This window comes from Corella eumyota, chromosome 2 (assembly GCF_963082875.1).
Source record: "Corella eumyota chromosome 2, kaCorEumy4.1, whole genome shotgun sequence".
In the NCBI taxonomy this organism is placed as follows: Eukaryota; Metazoa; Chordata; class Ascidiacea; order Phlebobranchia; family Corellidae; genus Corella; species Corella eumyota.
The window spans coordinates 10,489,966-10,508,731 of NC_137491.1; the positions used below are offsets into that span (position 1 = coordinate 10,489,966).

Genomic DNA, 18,766 nt, shown 5'->3' on the forward strand with positions numbered 1-18,766 from the left:
TAAAGGCCCCTGAAAATAAAATTATGGTTTTAGTTTTTTAAAGGCCCCTGAAAATAAATTATGGTTTTAGTTTTTTAAGGCCCCCCTAAAAAAAGGTATAATTTGGTTAATAATGCCCCTGTAAGAAAATAAAACGAATGGTTTAAGAGGCCCCTGTGAAGCTAAATAATAGGTTTAAAGGTAGAAGAAAATAAGAATGGCCCGCAAAAAATAAGAGAGAGAAATTGGAAATTTTTGTGTTCTTTTCTGCATGTTTAATGTAGTGTTTACTGTGCATGCTACTTTGGACTCCGTCCACGAAATTTATAATTTTTAGTTTGGATTTCCATCTACAAAATTAAATACTGCTTTATATCGGGCTCCGCCCACGAAATTAAATAATTTATGTTGGGTTCCAACCCACTCGCACACTTAGATTTAGTACATAAATATAACAGGGCGAATAAAATACAGTGAATTTACACACATAAATAATATAAACCACACATAGGCCTAGTTTTCTAAAATCTAGTCTTCTAATTTTTTTATATATATACTTGACTTGCGCAAAACATCTAAAAAAACATTAAACAGTCCCGTTTAATATAATTATGAACACACAGAAACCTAAAAACACTTGGGACTGTGTCACTTATACTACTTTTTATGCGCAAAATTATGAGTTGTTAACCAGTCAAAATAAAAAAGCAGACACGTGATAAAACTTTTAAAGCGCTTGTTTATGCAGTACATATAAAAATAGGCACGTGATAACCTACAGCCCTCAGACCTGAAGCCCTACAGCCAACCTTTTGTTGAGTGAGGTTCTGAGACTTTTTTTTGAATTTTGCCAAGTTGAAGTGAGGTCCTGAGACTTTTTTAGTTCTTCTTTTGCATAACAACACATAACACACACATAGGCCTAGTTTTATAAATATGTTCTATATACTCTATTTATTACTTGCGCAAAACATCTAAAAACCCATTAAACAGTCTCGTTTAATATAATTATGAACACACAGAAACCTAAACACATTGAGACTGTGTCAACTATACTACTTTTAATGCGCAAAATTATGAGTTTTTAACCAGTCACAAATAAAAAGAAAATGCACACATGTGAAACTGTTAACCCGTGAAAATTTAAAGCGCTCAATTATGCAGTACAAATAAAAAATCAGGCACGTGAAAACCTACAGCCCTACAGACCTTAACTAAATAAGGTCCTGAGTTCTTTGACTTAACTTTCCCCTTGCTAGTTGCGCAAGGGAGACTTATTACAATTTCATCCGCTTTCCATTCCTCCAATTCCTGCCATTACCTTTTTCCTCCATTCATTAAATCCAAATAAAATCCATTTTTTCTGCATTAAAAATAATGTTTAGAAAGGGGTAATAGACACTTAACCCTATTAAAAATTAAGTTTTTTTCAAATGTCAATTTTATGATATGTCGCATCGTGCCAAAATTTTTTAAGTTATTTCCCTTTTCAATTTTTTTAGTGCCAGCAACATTAAATTATGTCAATTCACATGCTAAATATTATTAATGTATAATTGTTATTTTTTTTGTGCCAACAATTTTAAAATATGCCTTTTTTAATAACTCATGCCAGATTTTTTAATTTATGCCAAATGTACATTTATTTATATATTTAAATACCTCGTTTAACTACTTTGTGGGAGTACCTGCGCATCAACACAGGTTTAATAATGTTCATAAGTTTTCAATTAAATAATACAAATAAAATTTTTTTTTTATTGGCAAGTATGAAAACTTAATACTAATATTTATAACATTTATGATTGTTTATGATTATTTCAAAATTACTTAAAAGTTAAAAAACAATTTTAAATCAATTAAATGAAAGTTAACATACCTGGAACAGTGTTCAAAACATTTGAACGCAAGATGTCTCACAGGAGCAAGTTCAACTTCACAAACTTTTCTAAAAAAAAATTAAAATCTTTTAAAATTTAATTTTTTTTATATAAAATATATTTATATTTAATTATTAACTGCTTATAATATGCCACACTTTATACTTTTAGTGATAAACTTTACAAAAACAAACTACAAATCACGAACAAAAACACGTCTACTCACCTCGAAAGTCCATCTAGAAAAAACGAGAATTCCGATTTCAATTCAGATTTGCCACGAAACACCAAGTCACGTGATTCTTCACTTGTTCAGTGACGTTTGTGTTCATGCACGACGCCTCTTGCAGTGGAAAGCGCTTTTCAAGCTGTCACTCAAAGCATATTTGCCTAAATCTTCTAAACAATTTAACAAAATGTTTATATAGCAGCACAAACCAATAACCTTAAATAGTATCTTTATGTTTATTTACTTTTTAATTATTTTTTTTATTAATTAACGTCCTAAATAACGACTAAACAACTTATACGTTCGTTAACATTGCACATTAGTTGGAACACCAGAAATTTCAGATTATGATGCAACCTCGTGTTTTAAAGGAATTTCTCGGGGAGACGCACCAATTACGATGTCGCATCCCCCTCGCTTATTTGATAAATTACAGCTGAATTTTTCTACATTTTATATCCTTATTTGGTAACAAAATCTCTGTTTAGTCTGCACGTGTTAACTAATAAAAAAATTTGCACCCGAGACCTCGTGGTAAAGGAATTTTTCGAGGAGGCGCACTAATAATTCCTTGCGCCTCGCTTAGTGAAAAATTTTAAGTTTCTATGCTTTATAACAGACCTATGTTAAAGCAATAGTAAATTATATTATTCCCTTTTTTTAATTTTAATAAATCGAAATTCAGTGTTTGTTACTGTCCAAACACATTTTTATTGTTATTTTATAAATATAAAACTCAAAATAAGTTTTTTTTTTATTTTTAATAAATATTCAACAACAAAAAATAGCAAAAATAAATTAACTAAAGGTCATGCCTGTTCCATAAAGTTCTAAACGTTTGCAGAGAAGGCACGACCGCTTTTTAATGGTAACCTGGCAATTATGTTAAAACTGCAATCCTAAAAAGGTAGTTATGATTCTTAAACAAGTTGTGAATTAAATAACATTAAAATAATAATTATTAAAACTTGGTTAAAATACCAGTTTAATAAAAAATAACATAAAAATCACAAGTTGTGATGCGGAATATTTCGTATGTTGTGACCATTTTAAAAATAGCAATTTTTTAAATGCCATCGTTGTTAGGTCATTAAAATTACCAAGCCAAAATATTTTAACCAAACAAAGACGTATAATCATTTAACCATTTTGTTCTTTATGCTTTCCAATTAGCAATTAGCTAGATTTATTACCCTATTGACCGGGTTTAGGTAACTGGTAGTATTGCTTTAATGTCACATGAATATTATTAATTGATCTGCGAGTGAATAGAATTAATGTATACGTTTGTAATTACCATGGCTTTGTTTCCGTTACTTTCGATTAAGTTATAACATTTGTAACTAAATATTTTGATCGCACTATAGTTAGTAAATGTAGTGGATATAATTTACAGTTGCTAAATATTTAAATGCAATATTGCTTTTTTTAAATGATTGGTATAAACACGTGGTTAGTTATTTAGAAGAGCTATTTGTACCTAGATAACAATCTACGTAACAATAAATAATGCTTTTGTACAAAAAGAAAATAAACACTGGGCCTCCTACTTCGAGCATTAAGATGGTTCACTTTGACTTGTACGCAGATTTACCCGTTCTACAGCATGTAGAACAGAGCGACACTATACCACACATGACGTCATAGGATATCATGACGTGGCGAAAAAAAAACCTTTCCGGGAGCTTTCCAGTTGCAGGTTTGAGTGTTTGGACTGAGGGCGAGGCGAGACCGAAAGGAGTGGGAGAGGTTCCGGTACCCAACCCGATGCTGGCGGGTTTCTTATTTATTACAAGTTTGATGTTTTACTGTTACTTTAATATTAAAAACATAACCAAAAAATAGTTTGTAAGTTAGAAGTGAATATGTTCGACAACATTTTAGATGTCGATATTGTTCATGTTCTAGCAACTAAAGCATGATGTCCATTGTTTTAGTATGGGCTGATGTTAGCTGTTCGTATTATTTTGTTGTTGTGTGTTTGTTGTGCTTGTGATGATACTATTATATTGTCCAAATACGAAGCAAAAGTACAACAAAATATTCAAAATTTGCCATTTTATTCAATTAACTATTGTATTTATTATACAATGTTTTATTTAATTAACTATTTGTATTATAATAATTTGGTCGTCATGCAAACAAAACTTTTAAAATTTCTGTAACCTAGCCTTGTTCATATCTACAATATGTAATTCTAGTTCGAAATCTTAGATTTCGAACCATATTGTTATTGTCAGTATTTTTATTAATATGGTTCGAAGATTTTAAAATTTAGTATAAAATTTAGTTTTAGATTTTAAAATTTAGTATAAAAAATTTAATTCGTTTTTAGTCTAATAATTAAATACGTAACATTAGATTTATAAATTTAGTAAATATTCATATTTAAGTAATGTTCATGCTCAATTTTATTTATTAGTGGAGATTAATTTTAAAAATGATCAAATGATTTCGAACCATATTTTATTTATCAAATAAATCTAGTTTTTTTTTATTTTTGACCAACTATCAAAAAATATTCAAGTGAAAAGAACAAACATGCTTTCAAATTCTTATTTTATTTCCGCGTAAATAAAGTTTAAGAAAACCACAGCAAACAAAAACAAATTGAAAATTTAAAGTGCATTACAGGCGCCTAGTTTAAGTCAATAATTTGGCAATGAAACTTTAATTTTTTTTTTACAAAATGTCGTGTGCGTTGTTTTAAGTTTTTTAAATTACTACAGTGCTAATGTTTCAGTAAACAGAATTACTTAAAAATGATATAAATTGAAGAAACAGTGGCACTTCAGTAAATATATAAGCTACAGTAACACTAGACAGCTTACGACACAGTAAAATTAGAATTATTATTGCACGAGATAATGGACAACACTTAAAGCCAAAAGAAAGAAAAAAATTAAAAAAAATTGCTATAGGAAAACGAAAATATTAATGATTTGAAAAACAAGTACATTTAAACCTTTTTCAAAAAGATAAGGAAATGGGTTAAATTTTAAAATTTATTTAATTTTTTTACAGTATTTTTTTTGCCTATCAGCAGTTAGTGTTGCCCCAAATTAATTTTACACCAAATATTGCTATAATTACGAAATTAAGATGATACGAAAGTACGTAAAACAAAAATACAACCTAATAATATCAAAAAAAAGTAAAATTCAGTTTATAACGTATTGCTTTTAAAAAGCCTTAAGAATAAAAAAAAAGTATAACAGGCCAGTATAATGTTATAAAATGATTACGGATAACGTTATAGTTTACAAATTGCATTTTATAAATAGTTTCAAATAAATGTGCAAATTTCATTTTTACAGGTAGCAATAGCTAAGCTATTTTAAATATCTGAAACATTTTTAGAATATTCTTATTATTTTTATTTTACATGATTTTTTCATTCATTTATTGATTAATGACGTAATTGCCCAGTAAAATTAACGATGCGCATCACGAGGAGGTATTGGAGGGGGTCCAGTAACCGGGTCCCTAACAAATAATTTAATAATTTATTAGTAAATTTTTTTAAAATTCATTCACAAAACAATATGAAAAAACAGCACTAAAATATAACAGCATTTTTTCATAACTATAATGCAATAATACTCCAGCATTTTTCCTTTGAATTTTTAAATAATAAAAAAATATGACTACAATGCCTTAAAGTTATCCTTTGTTAATACACATACACATATACATCAATAAATAATTTACCTGATGTAATGGTTAGTAGTGAGGCGTGGTGTATACATGTTTTCTACCATTACATTTCGAGGAGAAGGTTTTTGATTTATCTTCTTCGAAAACCCATCGTTGAACATACGAGTCGAATACTGGCAAAAAAAACAGGCAAAAATTTAATCAAGTGTATATAATGTATTTAATAAGCCAAAAAAAAAATCGTTACGAGTATATATTAATACTTCTTTGATGTGAATTTAAATTACGAATTTAAGTTTAAAATGTATTAGGTTAAACGATAAATTTGTAAAACTTGTTACTAATTAATAAATGTGCTTTAACACATACCTTGTCAGTATACACGACGTTACTACTTCCTTGACTTAGATCACTGTCAAGTGATGACGAAGCTAAAATAAACAAAAAAGTATAATTATCACACAGTTATTAAAAGTCATTATAAATATGATCAAAATTAATGTTTTTATAAAGTTATTTTTTTTTAAACTTACTAGATTGCCGTGGGCAAGGAACAGGGGGTAAATTTTCCAACTCCTTTTTGGGGTTTTTCTTCTAAAAAAATAGTATTTTTATATTTATTTTTTTATAAAAAAACTTTCTTAAAATAATAAAAAATTTACTTTGGTAACCCCGTAGCAAGCCTCTTCAACGTTCACGGCATTCGGGCCATTTGTTTTCCGCAGAACTTTCTCGTAAGTTGACGATCCTGCCACGATCGGAGCAGTGATTTCAATCTGATACGATTCGCCTAAAAAAATTAAAATTAAAAATTACAACATAAGAAAACTCAACTTAATGACAAGTAGGCCTTGAACAAACTGAGCTAATAATACACTTTTCTTGTTTGTTAACTTTAACAAAATAAACCTCTAACGATTACAATGTTACTTGGTTACATTGTCTTTGGGTTCAGTTGACCAAACAGCGTATATAAAAAATAAATATAATGGCAAAAAATAAAATATGTTTAGTTTTAACACATTTGGCGGCCTTAGGTATTTTAACATTTACCTTTCAGTCGTTTTTGCTCCCTTCGTTTATTCAAGCTATCTCTTATCCTCTGTAAACTTTCCTGTTGATATTGAAAGGAAGCTGGTTGTTCCTTATGTTTTCTCTCCCACTCTTTAAACCGTAGAAGAGCCTACAAATTTAAAAAAAGTGATTTTTTAAGATTTGTTCAGATAAAAAACAAAATTAACTGTTGCACAACTAAGATATAAATTAGCCTTTTTAAAAAACATAGATAGTTTAGGGTTTAGTAGTAATTTTTTTTTCAAATTTAATTTGCTTTTTAACTTTAAGACTATGTATAGAAAATTATTTTCATTTCTGCCTGTAAATATTTTTAAGAATAGTAACACAATTTTAGTTGCTACCTGGTTGGTTGTAAGTTCCCCACTTTTAACTTTTTGTTGAAGAAATATGAGCTCGTGTTGGGCCGTGGTCACGTGATTTATCATCTTTGGAATTTTAACTAAAAAGGAAAAAGGAATAAAAAAATGAATATATAAGAAATAAAATGAATATATAGAAAATAAAATTAAAAATATCTATCGAAAAAACATATCTGAAATTTTCGTCATTTTGTAATTATATAACAAATACTTATTTTGTGATTTTAAAACAATTAAAACCCAATATTAATAAAAATATTTTAATTTATTTAAACAATAAAAATATTTGAAAAAACAACAAACTAGAATCATAAGATTTCCTGTCTGCCCCACTCAGTTTTTCCTTTTCTACTGCTTGACTAGGAGGAGGGTGGGAAGGAGGAAGAGGGGGGAGGTCCGGAAGTCGAGAAGCGTGGGAAGATTCCTGATCGCGTGGAGGAACGGGCGGAATGTCGTTTAGGGCTGCCAAAAAAAATTAGAATTAATTTTGTATTTTTAAGAAAATAAACTTTTTAATAAAAATTTTAATTTGATAATAAACAAGCGAGGTCATAAATAGTCCTAATTTCATTTTTTCTAATTTAATAAAATACATACACATATATGTTACTTCAGATCCCTGTTGATACTGATCAGCGTTCAACGAAATGTAAATATTTTCTTCTGAAAATTAAAAAAAAATTGTAAAAAATAAACAAATTTATTTTTAAAATAGCGAATTTTGAAATTTTTAAAAAAAATTTAATTTATTCCTTAATAAAAATTTTCTCAAAAAAATTGAAACACTACTAAAAAAAAATGGAAGTAAAATAAAAAAATTATTGAAGCATTTAAAAAAGTAAAATTGCAATCTAACGATTCCGCAAAACGGTTTAAAAATTAAATTAATTAATAAATCTACATTAAAATTAACTTACCAGTTCCCTCTAGAACTTTTTTAAGCAAATCATCATGCTTATCCTCTTCCTCCGCCAGCATTATTGGATGTATAAAAGGCGAGTCGTAAATCTCGTTTGAAGGTAGCGCCCTCATTGCTAAATAACCTGGTGATGAATTTGAAGGACTTGTTCTCGCTTCATACAAACTAGAAAAATCAAGTTTGTCTTAACCATTTTTTTCCAATTATATTAAAAGCAAAAAATATTATAGCTGAAACGCAATGCGTTGCAAAGACAAAATCAACTTTTAATTTAAAAAAAGTTTGTGTTTATGTAAATTTTTTAAATATAAAATCAAAATTTAATATAACATAAATTTTGCTAATTGAGGTTGCCGACAGGCCGCATCTTATAATTTTTACCTTTCTACGTCATAGAGACCGGTTACCATCTCCGACATGACTCGTGACGTCATCACTTCACCTTCCATTTCGTGGTCGACCATGGCCGACACTTCCTGGAAATTAAAAATCAATTCAATTGGTTTCGCTCGATAAAATTAATACAGTTAGAAATTAATTGCGTTCGATATTAACAAAAACAAATAACCTTTATTGCATTTAATATTAAGTAATAAGGGTACACTATTAAAAAAAACTAATACCTTTTATAGGATACACGCAATGCAAAGTATAATAATGAATAAAAAAATGCATAAACTTTGCTTTAGCTGCTAAAACTTTTAAATCTGAATGGTGACGTAATCTTTGGTTTTAATTGGCCGTTAACAACCTTTGTAAGCGGGCATCGTATATTTAGACCTTCGATTTGAATTATGTTGAAATTACCTGCACTGGGTATCGTACCACCATGTGCGATGCCTGTTTTAACGTTAGGGGCATGGCGCGTGATGGTACTCAACCAATGAGGCGATTTTGCTAATATTTTAAAAATTAAAATTTTTAATTCCAAAAAAATGTTGTTGGAAAAATAAGTTTCCCAGTAAATAAAACTGCCCTAACTAATTTTAAACATGCATATTACAAGCTAAAGTAACTTATATATAAATTACAATTTCTTTGAGCTTTTGTTTGAGGTTAGTTTGCACTGAGTTTAAATAGTTGTTAATACAAGTACAGTGTGAACGCACCATTACCCCTGCGGTACTGTAATGGTACCACGGAGTGTAATAGTACTAACACTATGCTGTAGATTTTGTTATAACGAATTATAAAGAAACAAACTGTGTGGTAGAAAAATACAAAACAAATAAAGGGAACTTGTAATGTATTTGAAAATTTTGCATTTAGCATAAAAATATTATTTTTTTTACAAAGAATTTAATTTTTTTTATGTTGTAATTTACCAGCTTTAAAAAATATTTAATTTTTAAAATACTGTAGAGTTATGTTCTTAACAATATTTACCATGTAGTCCTGCATGTAATCACGCAAGTCCCAGTGCCCGTACTTCTCCGCCAAGTTCGTCGGGAAATCCCCGTCGCAGTTGGCGGTCCCGTAAGCTCTTATAGCGCCCGGGCAACGAAGCAGTAAAGCGGTCAAGTTGTTGAGACCATGCATCGCGGCGAAGTGGAGAAGAGTGGGAGAGAATTCGCGGCGCCTTTCTGCGGAAAACAAAAAAAAAATTGCAAAAATTTGTAAAATAAAAGGAAACTATGTAATTTTTGTAAAAAGTTAGACGAAAAAGCAAAACAAATCAAAGTTAAATAAAAAAACAGATTTTTTTCTACTGTTGGTGTAAAACTGCTTTTTCTTATAAACCAAAAATTACACTGGGTTAAGTTTATGTCGAACTTACTGTTATCTTCTTCATTGTTGTTCCCGGTTCCCTGGTCGGACCCGAACACTACTGTCAGTTTACTCTCCGGTACCTGCTTCCGGAACGACTCGGTTAACACTCTAAAATAAAAATAAAACTTTAAAAATATTTTTTAAAAACCTTAATCAAAATTTTTATTTTATCTAAATATATTATTGTCACAATAAAAATCGAACTTTTACAATTAGAAAAATTACGTGGTACAAAATGCTTTATCTATGATATTACCATTTTATCCTATACGCCAAATTCTTCTCTGCCTGTTAATATTCAGTACCACCTACATTTTAACTTAAACTCTACTGATGAAATAGGTGTACAAAGGCGTGCATATAGGCTACAATTTAACTCAATCCGTCATCCTTATTTTTATAACCCGGCAAACAATGAGATATTAAAACTTGCAAGCGGTTTTATAGGCAGAAATACAATGCGCTAAAAGTGTCTGATAACGGTGCTTCCCTCTGCCATGCTTCCGCAACTTATTGTTTTTAATCTGCATGGAAACCACGCATTTGGCTCGGGCCTTAGTCACACGTTTCCTTGTGCGATATTATTTTAACGCACCAAACTATAATGGTAAATCTATTTTTTTTACGTAAATTTTAAAAATTTTATTTTTTTAAATTTCGTTTAGAGTCGATGCTTTAAAGATGATTTATATCTGAAAATGAATTAACGCAAAATATTCGTGATATACCTAAAATAACATATAATTAATATAAACTAATTTATTTTTTATCCAAATTTTTTGGTTAAAATAAACCAAATAGCGTTTGGCGTTTCTTATTCTAATAACACGAATAGTAAATTTTTTGTATATTAGCCGGCAGAAAACCATTTGCATATTACTTAAAGTTTGTCTACGTACAAGGAAGTAAGTAAAACGCCTTCACCATACAAATTAATACAATGGGTAGTGTATTGAAAGGCATTTCGATATTTAAATTTTTAGATGACTCTACAATGTATAAATCGTATTACTAATAAAACATTTTAAAGATAATCAAACAATAAAAATTTTCAAAATTAAAAAAATAATAATAATTGATTTTTTCTTACTGATCAATTTTCTCGTTGAGATGTTCATCGTTGGAGTTTAAATTAAGAGACTGGGCGAGAAATTCAAAAGGTCGGACATTTTTCTCCAAAATCCCGTTCACTTTATCAAGGTCGGATTGAAACCAAACCTTTATCGAATCTCCGAGCTAAAAAAATTAAATTTAATTGTGGGTTCAATTACAAAAAAACAACATTAGAAGAGTATAGATTGAATAACTAACAATTAAATGAGAAAAAATTATTTCTTTTTTGTTTGTGCCATTGAAGCAGAATATACAACATTTTAATCGTTTAAATTTTAGTGATAAATGATTACCGCAAGGTTAAAATTAATACAAGAGTCATCCATAAAAAATAACATTATTAAAAATGTACCTGTATACGTTCAGCTGGGTTTTCCTTTTCGCTTACAAACACGTTTGCGTTTATAATACCCGGAGCATGACCTAAACAGAAATTATTTAAAATCATAAAATAAAAGCTGCCTTTTTCCAATAATTTTTTTTTAAATATTTATATTAAGTAAAGATTTGCTGCTATCCGTAAACGAACCTAAAGGCAAATAGTGTGCTGTTGGTGCGACTCAAACCAGGAATTTTTTGGTTTGTTAACTAACCCCAGGATACCACCCTACTAAACTACTAAAGTATATTCATACTAAAGAGTACATCCGCAAAAAAGCGAAAAAAACACTATAAGGAACTTTTAAATAGAAAATATTTTTTGCAAATATACTTTTAAACACATTTTTTAAATGGAGTCGTTCTATAACATACCTGGATTTTGAAACAAGAGAGTGTATGGGTTAAACAAGTTTGCCTCGACCTCCAAAGTCGACTCGTCGTCAACAAACTCGACCTGGAAATGTTGACCTTCTTTTAAAGTTGGGTATGGTTTATTTCCAACCAATGTTAAATGCTGATTCTTATCCTTAATAAAAAAAAATAGAATAAAAACGTTAGGAAAACTACTTAGTATTACAGAAATACGTATTTTTCTTAACATAATATTGTGTAGTTCCAGTATTAGTTCCAATTTAAATAGTTTTGTATATAATATATAAATAAAAATGTATTATATATTGTTTTTGTTAGTCATAAGTCAAATGTATTTTAGTACGAGTCATTACATAAAATTAGACTGTTGATAAATAAATTGACATCAAATTTTAAATGTAAACAGCAAACCGAAAACGAACGTGTATATTTGCACTAGAAAAAGATAGTTGCTCAAAATATAATGCGCTCCTACAGTTCTAAGGAAAATAAGGTATCAGTTTAAAGCATAGGAAATACCTTACCCCGTATTTCCCTAATGAGGTATTGTTAACCTAATGCAGATAGGGCCTGATTCGGCCGACTACCACACAGGCGCATGAATTATAAGTTATTTTAAGCCACTAAAATAGATTGAGGCTCGCCTACCTATAAGATTGATAAACAAATATTATGATAATGCGCACACAAAGATTGGCTTCCACTAAACTTATAAAAACAATGGGTTAACCGAGAAGCGATTAACTTCTATTTTAAAACTCTTCCGGGTTCGTTAGGCTATAACGAGTAGTCAAAATGCCTATTCTAGAGTTAACTTTGTTGAAATCCAATTACTTAATTAGTGCATATAATGTACACTATACTTATAACAAACGAGCAAAAAACAATTAAAGAACAAAATTTTTCTCAAAAGTAAAATTTCTGGTAAAAAACGCTTATTAATTTTAAAACTTTTTGACTAAAAAATCAACGTGTGTTAATTATTAAAAAATATCCAATTGCAACGTATTTAGCATAACTTACTTCACAGCTCATGATGTTAGGGTGCAGCACAAGACTCATAGGTGAAATAAGGTCCATTATTTCATTGAAAATTTTCTCAGATTCGGTTGTTTGAACTTCATGGTGTTTTGCAAACCCAAGTAAAACTAGCAAAATAATATTTTGATACTTCTGACAATGTTTTTTTAATTATAAAACAATATAAATTTAGTTGGACTTAATAATATGAATTACTGACAATATATTTTTTAGCACATATAACAGCTCTCTAACGCCACCACCTAAATTTGAGTTTAACTTTGAACTGCACATTTTCCAATTTTGTTATTATTTTATTTAAAATAACATTTTTAGGCTTTTATATTGCAAAAAAGTAGAGCTATAACTATTTTTAAATTGGCATAAATAAAAATAATTAATTTATGCCAAAGGAACATAAACTTATTCAAAAATCTAGAGCAACATAAAGGCTCTAGATTTTTAAATTTAAAAAAAAAACACAAAAAGATTTCAGTTTAAAGCCAAAATTTGTAGTTGAAAAGTTGAAAAAAGATCTTACTGCATAAAGTTTGTCTAACTTCAGAAATAAATTCTGTGTCTTCCTCACTTCCAAGAATTAAAAAGATATTTCGATCTGAGCTTTCTTTTAGGATGTTGCTTTCATGCAATGGAGACTAAAAGAAGAAAAAAAAAATAAAAAAAAATATGATTTTTAAATAATGCTTTAGCAAAGTGACACTTTAATATAAAAAGTACACAAGATCCTAGGCTCGATTCCCACTGCTTCCATGTTATGGTGCTTTTTAAGTCATGTGCAATAAACTATGGAAACTCCTGCCAAGCCTAAAACCTATCAAATTAATAATCGGCCAATATGCTCAATAATAATCTAAACTGCTGGAGTTAACTTGACACTAGGTCAGAACAACAAATGTTACTGGGTATGTTAAAGAATTAATGCTCAAAATTTTGTTTTTTTTAATTAATAAAATTGGGCTGCAAACAATTTTTACCCACCTTTCTATTTTTAAAAGTTTTTAGCATGGTTTCAGAAAAAATAAAAAGTCTCCAAGCATTTTGAAGATCTTTTGTTTTAAAACCGATCAGGTTTTTAACCCATAATCTTGTTACTTCTAACCCTAAATCCCTAAAATAAAAAAAAAATTTAAAACACTTTTAAAAAGAAATGGCAAGTTTTTGGGTAAAATCGTACTAAGTAGTAAATCTTAATTAAAACTAAGGAATCATAGGTAGGTACATTATGGTTCTTAAACTTAGTCGTTAAATTTACAGTTTTATCCAAATTTCTCATTACTTTTATGGGTAAACTCTAATGCTAGAACCGTAAATTAGATACAAATAAGAAATATGTTTTGTAGAACCAAAAAGTACACAAAACCATATTATAAGATAGCATAAGAATTGTAACAAAAATTTGAGAGTTATTTTTTTAACATAATAGTTTTATTAAAAAAAATTTTATTTAACCAATGAAAAACATTAATTAATTATTTAAAAAGGGGTCAAATAACAATATTAATTTTTAATATAGTCTATGGTATTTTTATGAGTTAGAAAAATGTTTTGTTTTTTTTAGCACTGTTTTATTGAACACTTAAAACTCACCTGCATCCATCAGGAAGATCAGTGGTAAACATATCCTCCATAAAGTTACTCCAAGGCTCATCGATTTCACCCTCTTCATGGAGAATGAACACTTTTATTTCTTTAATAAAAAAGGACAAAATTATTATAATTTTTTTTTCATTTTTGTGCTTATTGAACCAAATTAAAATTTATGTCATTTTGTAACTGTGGCATTTTAGAATGTCCTAAGAATAACATTCATTGCTGTACTACTAAGTATGGTCATATGTAGGGTTTTAATCATTTAACAAATGTTTTCTATTTTTCTTTTACAGACAAATTGTTTAGATGGAAAATTATCAATTTAATTCCTTAAAAAAATTGTTGTCATTTATTTTGTAAATTTGTAAAAACAAAAGTAATAACATTATAAAGTATACAGTACTAAGAAATAATAACTAAAGATGACCTATCGTTTTAAAAAAAAAATTATTAATTTACCTGGCATTTTTTTAACTTGTGAATCACTATTTAATTTGCATGTAAATATTTCGGTACCTAAAACAAACAAAAATGGTTGATTAATCACAAAATTTACCCACGTCAAATCAATTAATCTTGCAAGTGTATATAGCTATTTCAATATTATCACCATGTAATTCGTAATTGTTACTTTAAACCTTTTAAAAACCATCTATTTACAAAAAATAAATAGTTAACATGTAATACAGACATATGTAAGTCCAATTTAGGGGCCTTTAAAAGCAATAAAACCACCATTTTTAACAACCATGTTATAATAAATAAAGAATAAATAAAAACTACTATTTAACAACTATGTAATTATACTTCGAAACAGGTAACCAGATAAATAGGTAAAATATGCTAACCTTTAATTCCATTTTTAATTCATTGTCTTCGATTCATCAAAAATAACAGCAAGACACATTAAATAATAATATTAATAATACATTATAACATTGAGATGTACATGAAAAAAGAAAAAAAGTTATGTTATTTGTTGTTTTAAAGATTTAACAGCAGGTCATTTTTATTTAAAACCTAATTATGAACAGTTCATTTAAAACTAAAATTTAGGTAAAAATAACCAAGTAAAATTAATCACTAAGCATTAAAGTATATAGTTAAGAAAAAAAGCAGTTTAATATTAATGTGTTTATGTTAAAGATATTTTAAAATAAAAGGCCATTTAAAAATTAAGCAATTTTAACACCAAACTATAATTGTTTAATCATGTAACCATTTAAAAACATAACAACGCTGTTTTAAACTTAAAAAAAATTCAAATTGCCTATTAAATATACTTTTACCACGAAATTTAAATCCCACAGATTTCAAATATATATCTTTAATTAAACATTCGGATAACTGTTTACTCTGGTACTCCAAGCAGGATGTAAATTTAAAAACAACATACACAGTAGTAGGTTACAAGTAAATTAATCATTTTTTAGTTGTAAATTAGGTTTATTTCAACAACACATACCCACATTTTTCAATTTAATTGTGTTAACTAGAAAAAACATATCTTGATAGAAAACCAATAGATATTTCTTTTATTACAAATAAAATATTCAACGAAGCATTTTTAAATATTGATTATTAAGCTTTAAACCCAATACTTCATTAGTGAGGCTTGAATAAATCAAGAATCATTTAAAATAGATATCCAGATTTAGTATCACAAATTCACTTAATTGTGATATCAAAGCAAGTTTTTCATAAAAATCTCAAATTTTTACAATTAAAATTTCACTTTTTTCCAGGTCTGGTCCAAAACAATATAATGTAAAATATATTTCCAAGTAACGCACAAGCGCACAGCAGTTCATAAATGTTTGTTAAGATCACAGCATAAAAAATTATAATTCACTAAGAGTGTTTGCATAAGCTTGTATTATCGCAAATAATCTGAAACAGATACAAACGCCGCAGAGGCGATTTTGTTCGACAACATTTTTCTGACACACTGCCGCGTTTGGCCTATAGCGGTTAACAAAGGTGGTCTTTTAGGTAAATTTTGAGATTGTAGAATAGCACTATTTAACGAGGTACATACTGGTTCACGTTGTACTGGATCAAGTTGATAACCAACAGGTGAATTCCATGGATCAGTGTAGGCCAATAAACTATAAGCTTCTTTAAGCATCTTTTTACTCTTTCCATTACAATCGTCTTTAAGCTCTTTGACTAATTTTAATAACTGTTGACCAAATAACATCATTCGCTCAATAGCAATTGGATTACCCCCACATAATTGTCTGCGCCCATTTGTTGTTAGTTCCATGGGTTCATTTGCAGTTGCTCCATTGCTAAATACTTCTGCCACGCCGTTAGAAACAACCCCATTTGCAAGTTCACCCTTTTCATTCCTAGCATCGTCAGAATCAGTTTCCATATCACTGTTGCTTTCCGAACTACTTCCTGAGAATGACTTTTTGGAGTTTTCATGATCCCCTCCACCCCCAGATGTAAGATTAGATAATGAATGCTTTGCTCTGTGATCTGATTGCCTTTGATTGTGTTGAGTAGGTGAAAACCCATTGTGACTTGAAACAGGGCTATTTGATGCACTCTGACACCATCCTAGATGCCTTGGACTCATTACCGGGCTGTTACTATACCCAGATGACAAACTAGGATTTCGTTCCAGATTCTTAACTTCACTATCAGTACCGTTAACCATTTCAATAAACTGTCGAACCTTTAGAAGAAACAACAAGTTAGGTTTACCAGCCAGCAAGTTGGGAAACAATTGTGAAGTTGTTTCAATGGCCTCTCCCATTCTTCCAGCTAAAACTAGCTTCTGAATACGCTGACGGTTTTTAATTGATGCAATGTCTTCATAGTGACAAGAGCCCTGGTGTATGTTCTTATTAAAAGCTTCAGTTGTAGCAACATATCCATGATGAATTAAATACCCAGAAACAAGAGTATGCAAAGTATTTTGAAACTGGCCGACATCGTCTTTAACTAGATGGGTCACTATATTATGTTTTGTTGATCTTTTCCACTCATCGAGGTAGTCCTCAAAGTCAAACACAAAAGGAAACTGGCCGAAATTTGCTAAAAGTTCTTCATTTGGTGTTTGAAGTCCAACTGTTGGATACAGAGATAAGTGATGCAAATCTCGGAATGCGATTCCAATATGAACTCCATTTTTAGTGTAAAAACTCGAACCATCAATAAGGTTAAGGCAGCAACCAATTACATCACCAGTTGTAAAAGTGGGGCCATATGGTTCCCCAGTACCAGTAGAACAAAAGGAATGACCATCATCACCATGGTAACCATAGGATTGCTTATCCCAACCAGGCAGTCTGTTTAAATTAACGACTTGTGTGGAAAGACCAATTCCCATGTAACCATCTCTTCCTTTGCTTACTATGGTAACTTCAAAGTAATATATTCCGCATGCTGTAGGAATAGGGTCGGTTGCTCGGACCGATGCAGCGTCACGATGTGTTTTACCCTGACCTCCATACTGAACATTTAAATTGTCTTGAGAAAGTTTAATATGTGTGTATTTATCTCTTGGGCTCCATTTTCGTGGTAATGGAGTCTCTTCTTCATTTACTGCTGGATAAAATTTCTTGAGTCGTTTGTTAAATTCAGATTCGTCATAAGCAGGGAGTGACATACTAAAACTACCTAGGCTATTACTTTTTATTACTTTTTTTAAAAACCCTAACTTTTGGAAAGCGAAATTTGATTAAATAAATTAAAACTTAATAAAATTAAACACTTTGTTAAATAAAAAAATTACCCTTTTTGGACTTTACATCTTATTAACTGTAACACTGCAATGGTGTAGTGGTAAGAACACTTGCTACAATACACATGAGGTCGTGGGTTCAATCCCCAGTGATCTCATGCTGTAGCGCCCTTGAGTAAGGCGCTATAAACGATCGAACTCCTGCTGAGCCAGCGCTTAATTAGCAGCATAATTACTGGGCAATTATAGTCTATAATATCCCAAACTGCCACAGGCAACTCGAGACTGGGTCAAAGTAACTGATGTTACTCTATGTTTAAGTCGCGCATTCGACTTTCCCACATCGAGGATAAAGATATATATAAAAAAAATCCAAGCAGACAGGTAAAGAAATTTAACCAATAAAAATGACCTCTTTAAGCTGGTAAGCTCTGCATTTTATTGCAGCATGTTTTCACTAAAGATTCTTACATACAAAAAGTTGAAACAATCTGGCAAGTGAAGTGCAAATATTAGATATGTTTTTAATATGCATTCTATATCAGTATATACTGTTATATGACCTGAAACCATCTGATAATAGACAAGAAGGCTATATACATTTAAAGATACAGACTGACAGATATGCCTTATTTTATCAATCATTATTGACACACTGTACTTAAAATAAATCCTTTATTAGTTTATGAATTCAAAATATAATTG

General features: G+C 29.6%; 2 protein-coding genes across 2 annotated transcripts; both read right to left on the bottom strand.

Moving 5' to 3' along the window:
• Positions 1–4,633: 4,633 nt before the first annotated feature.
• On the bottom strand, positions 4,634–16,226 carry LOC145741700 (phosphoinositide 3-kinase adapter protein 1-like). The gene is made up of 22 exons (XM_082559335.1): positions 15,216–16,226; positions 14,827–14,883; positions 14,365–14,464; positions 13,756–13,885; positions 13,298–13,412; positions 12,760–12,884; positions 11,737–11,890; positions 11,336–11,406; positions 10,961–11,106; positions 9,878–9,978; positions 9,487–9,683; positions 8,482–8,576; positions 8,099–8,265; positions 7,779–7,844; positions 7,485–7,643; positions 7,164–7,261; positions 6,799–6,928; positions 6,408–6,535; positions 6,279–6,339; positions 6,115–6,176; positions 5,800–5,918; positions 4,634–5,574 (listed from the first exon to the last, which is right to left on the bottom strand). Exons 2-22 carry the CDS (start codon positions 14,831–14,833, stop codon positions 5,523–5,525), a joined length of 2,283 nt encoding a protein of 760 aa, XP_082415461.1. The 5' UTR covers positions 14,834–14,883; positions 15,216–16,226; the 3' UTR covers positions 4,634–5,522.
• Positions 16,227–16,243: 17 nt separating this feature from the next.
• On the bottom strand, positions 16,244–17,986 carry LOC145742372 (ran-binding protein 9-like). The gene has a single exon (XM_082560152.1). It carries the CDS (start codon positions 17,984–17,986, stop codon positions 16,244–16,246), a length of 1,743 nt encoding a protein of 580 aa, XP_082416278.1.
• Positions 17,987–18,766: the final 780 nt, after the last annotated feature.

Bases quoted from the DNA above. Each gene is read 5' to 3' on its own strand.
- LOC145741700 (XM_082559335.1), bottom strand. The intron at 6,177-6,278 runs GTAAGTTTAAAA...TGTTTATTTTAG, and splicing joins TCCTTGCCCACGGCAATCTA to CTTCGTCATCACTTGACAGT. The intron at 5,919-6,114 runs GTATGTGTTAAA...TTTTTTTGCCAG, and splicing joins ACGTCGTGTATACTGACAAG to TATTCGACTCGTATGTTCAA.
- LOC145742372 (XM_082560152.1), bottom strand. From the start codon at position 17,986: ATGTCACTCCCTGCTTATGACGAATCTGAATTTAACAAACGACTCAAG.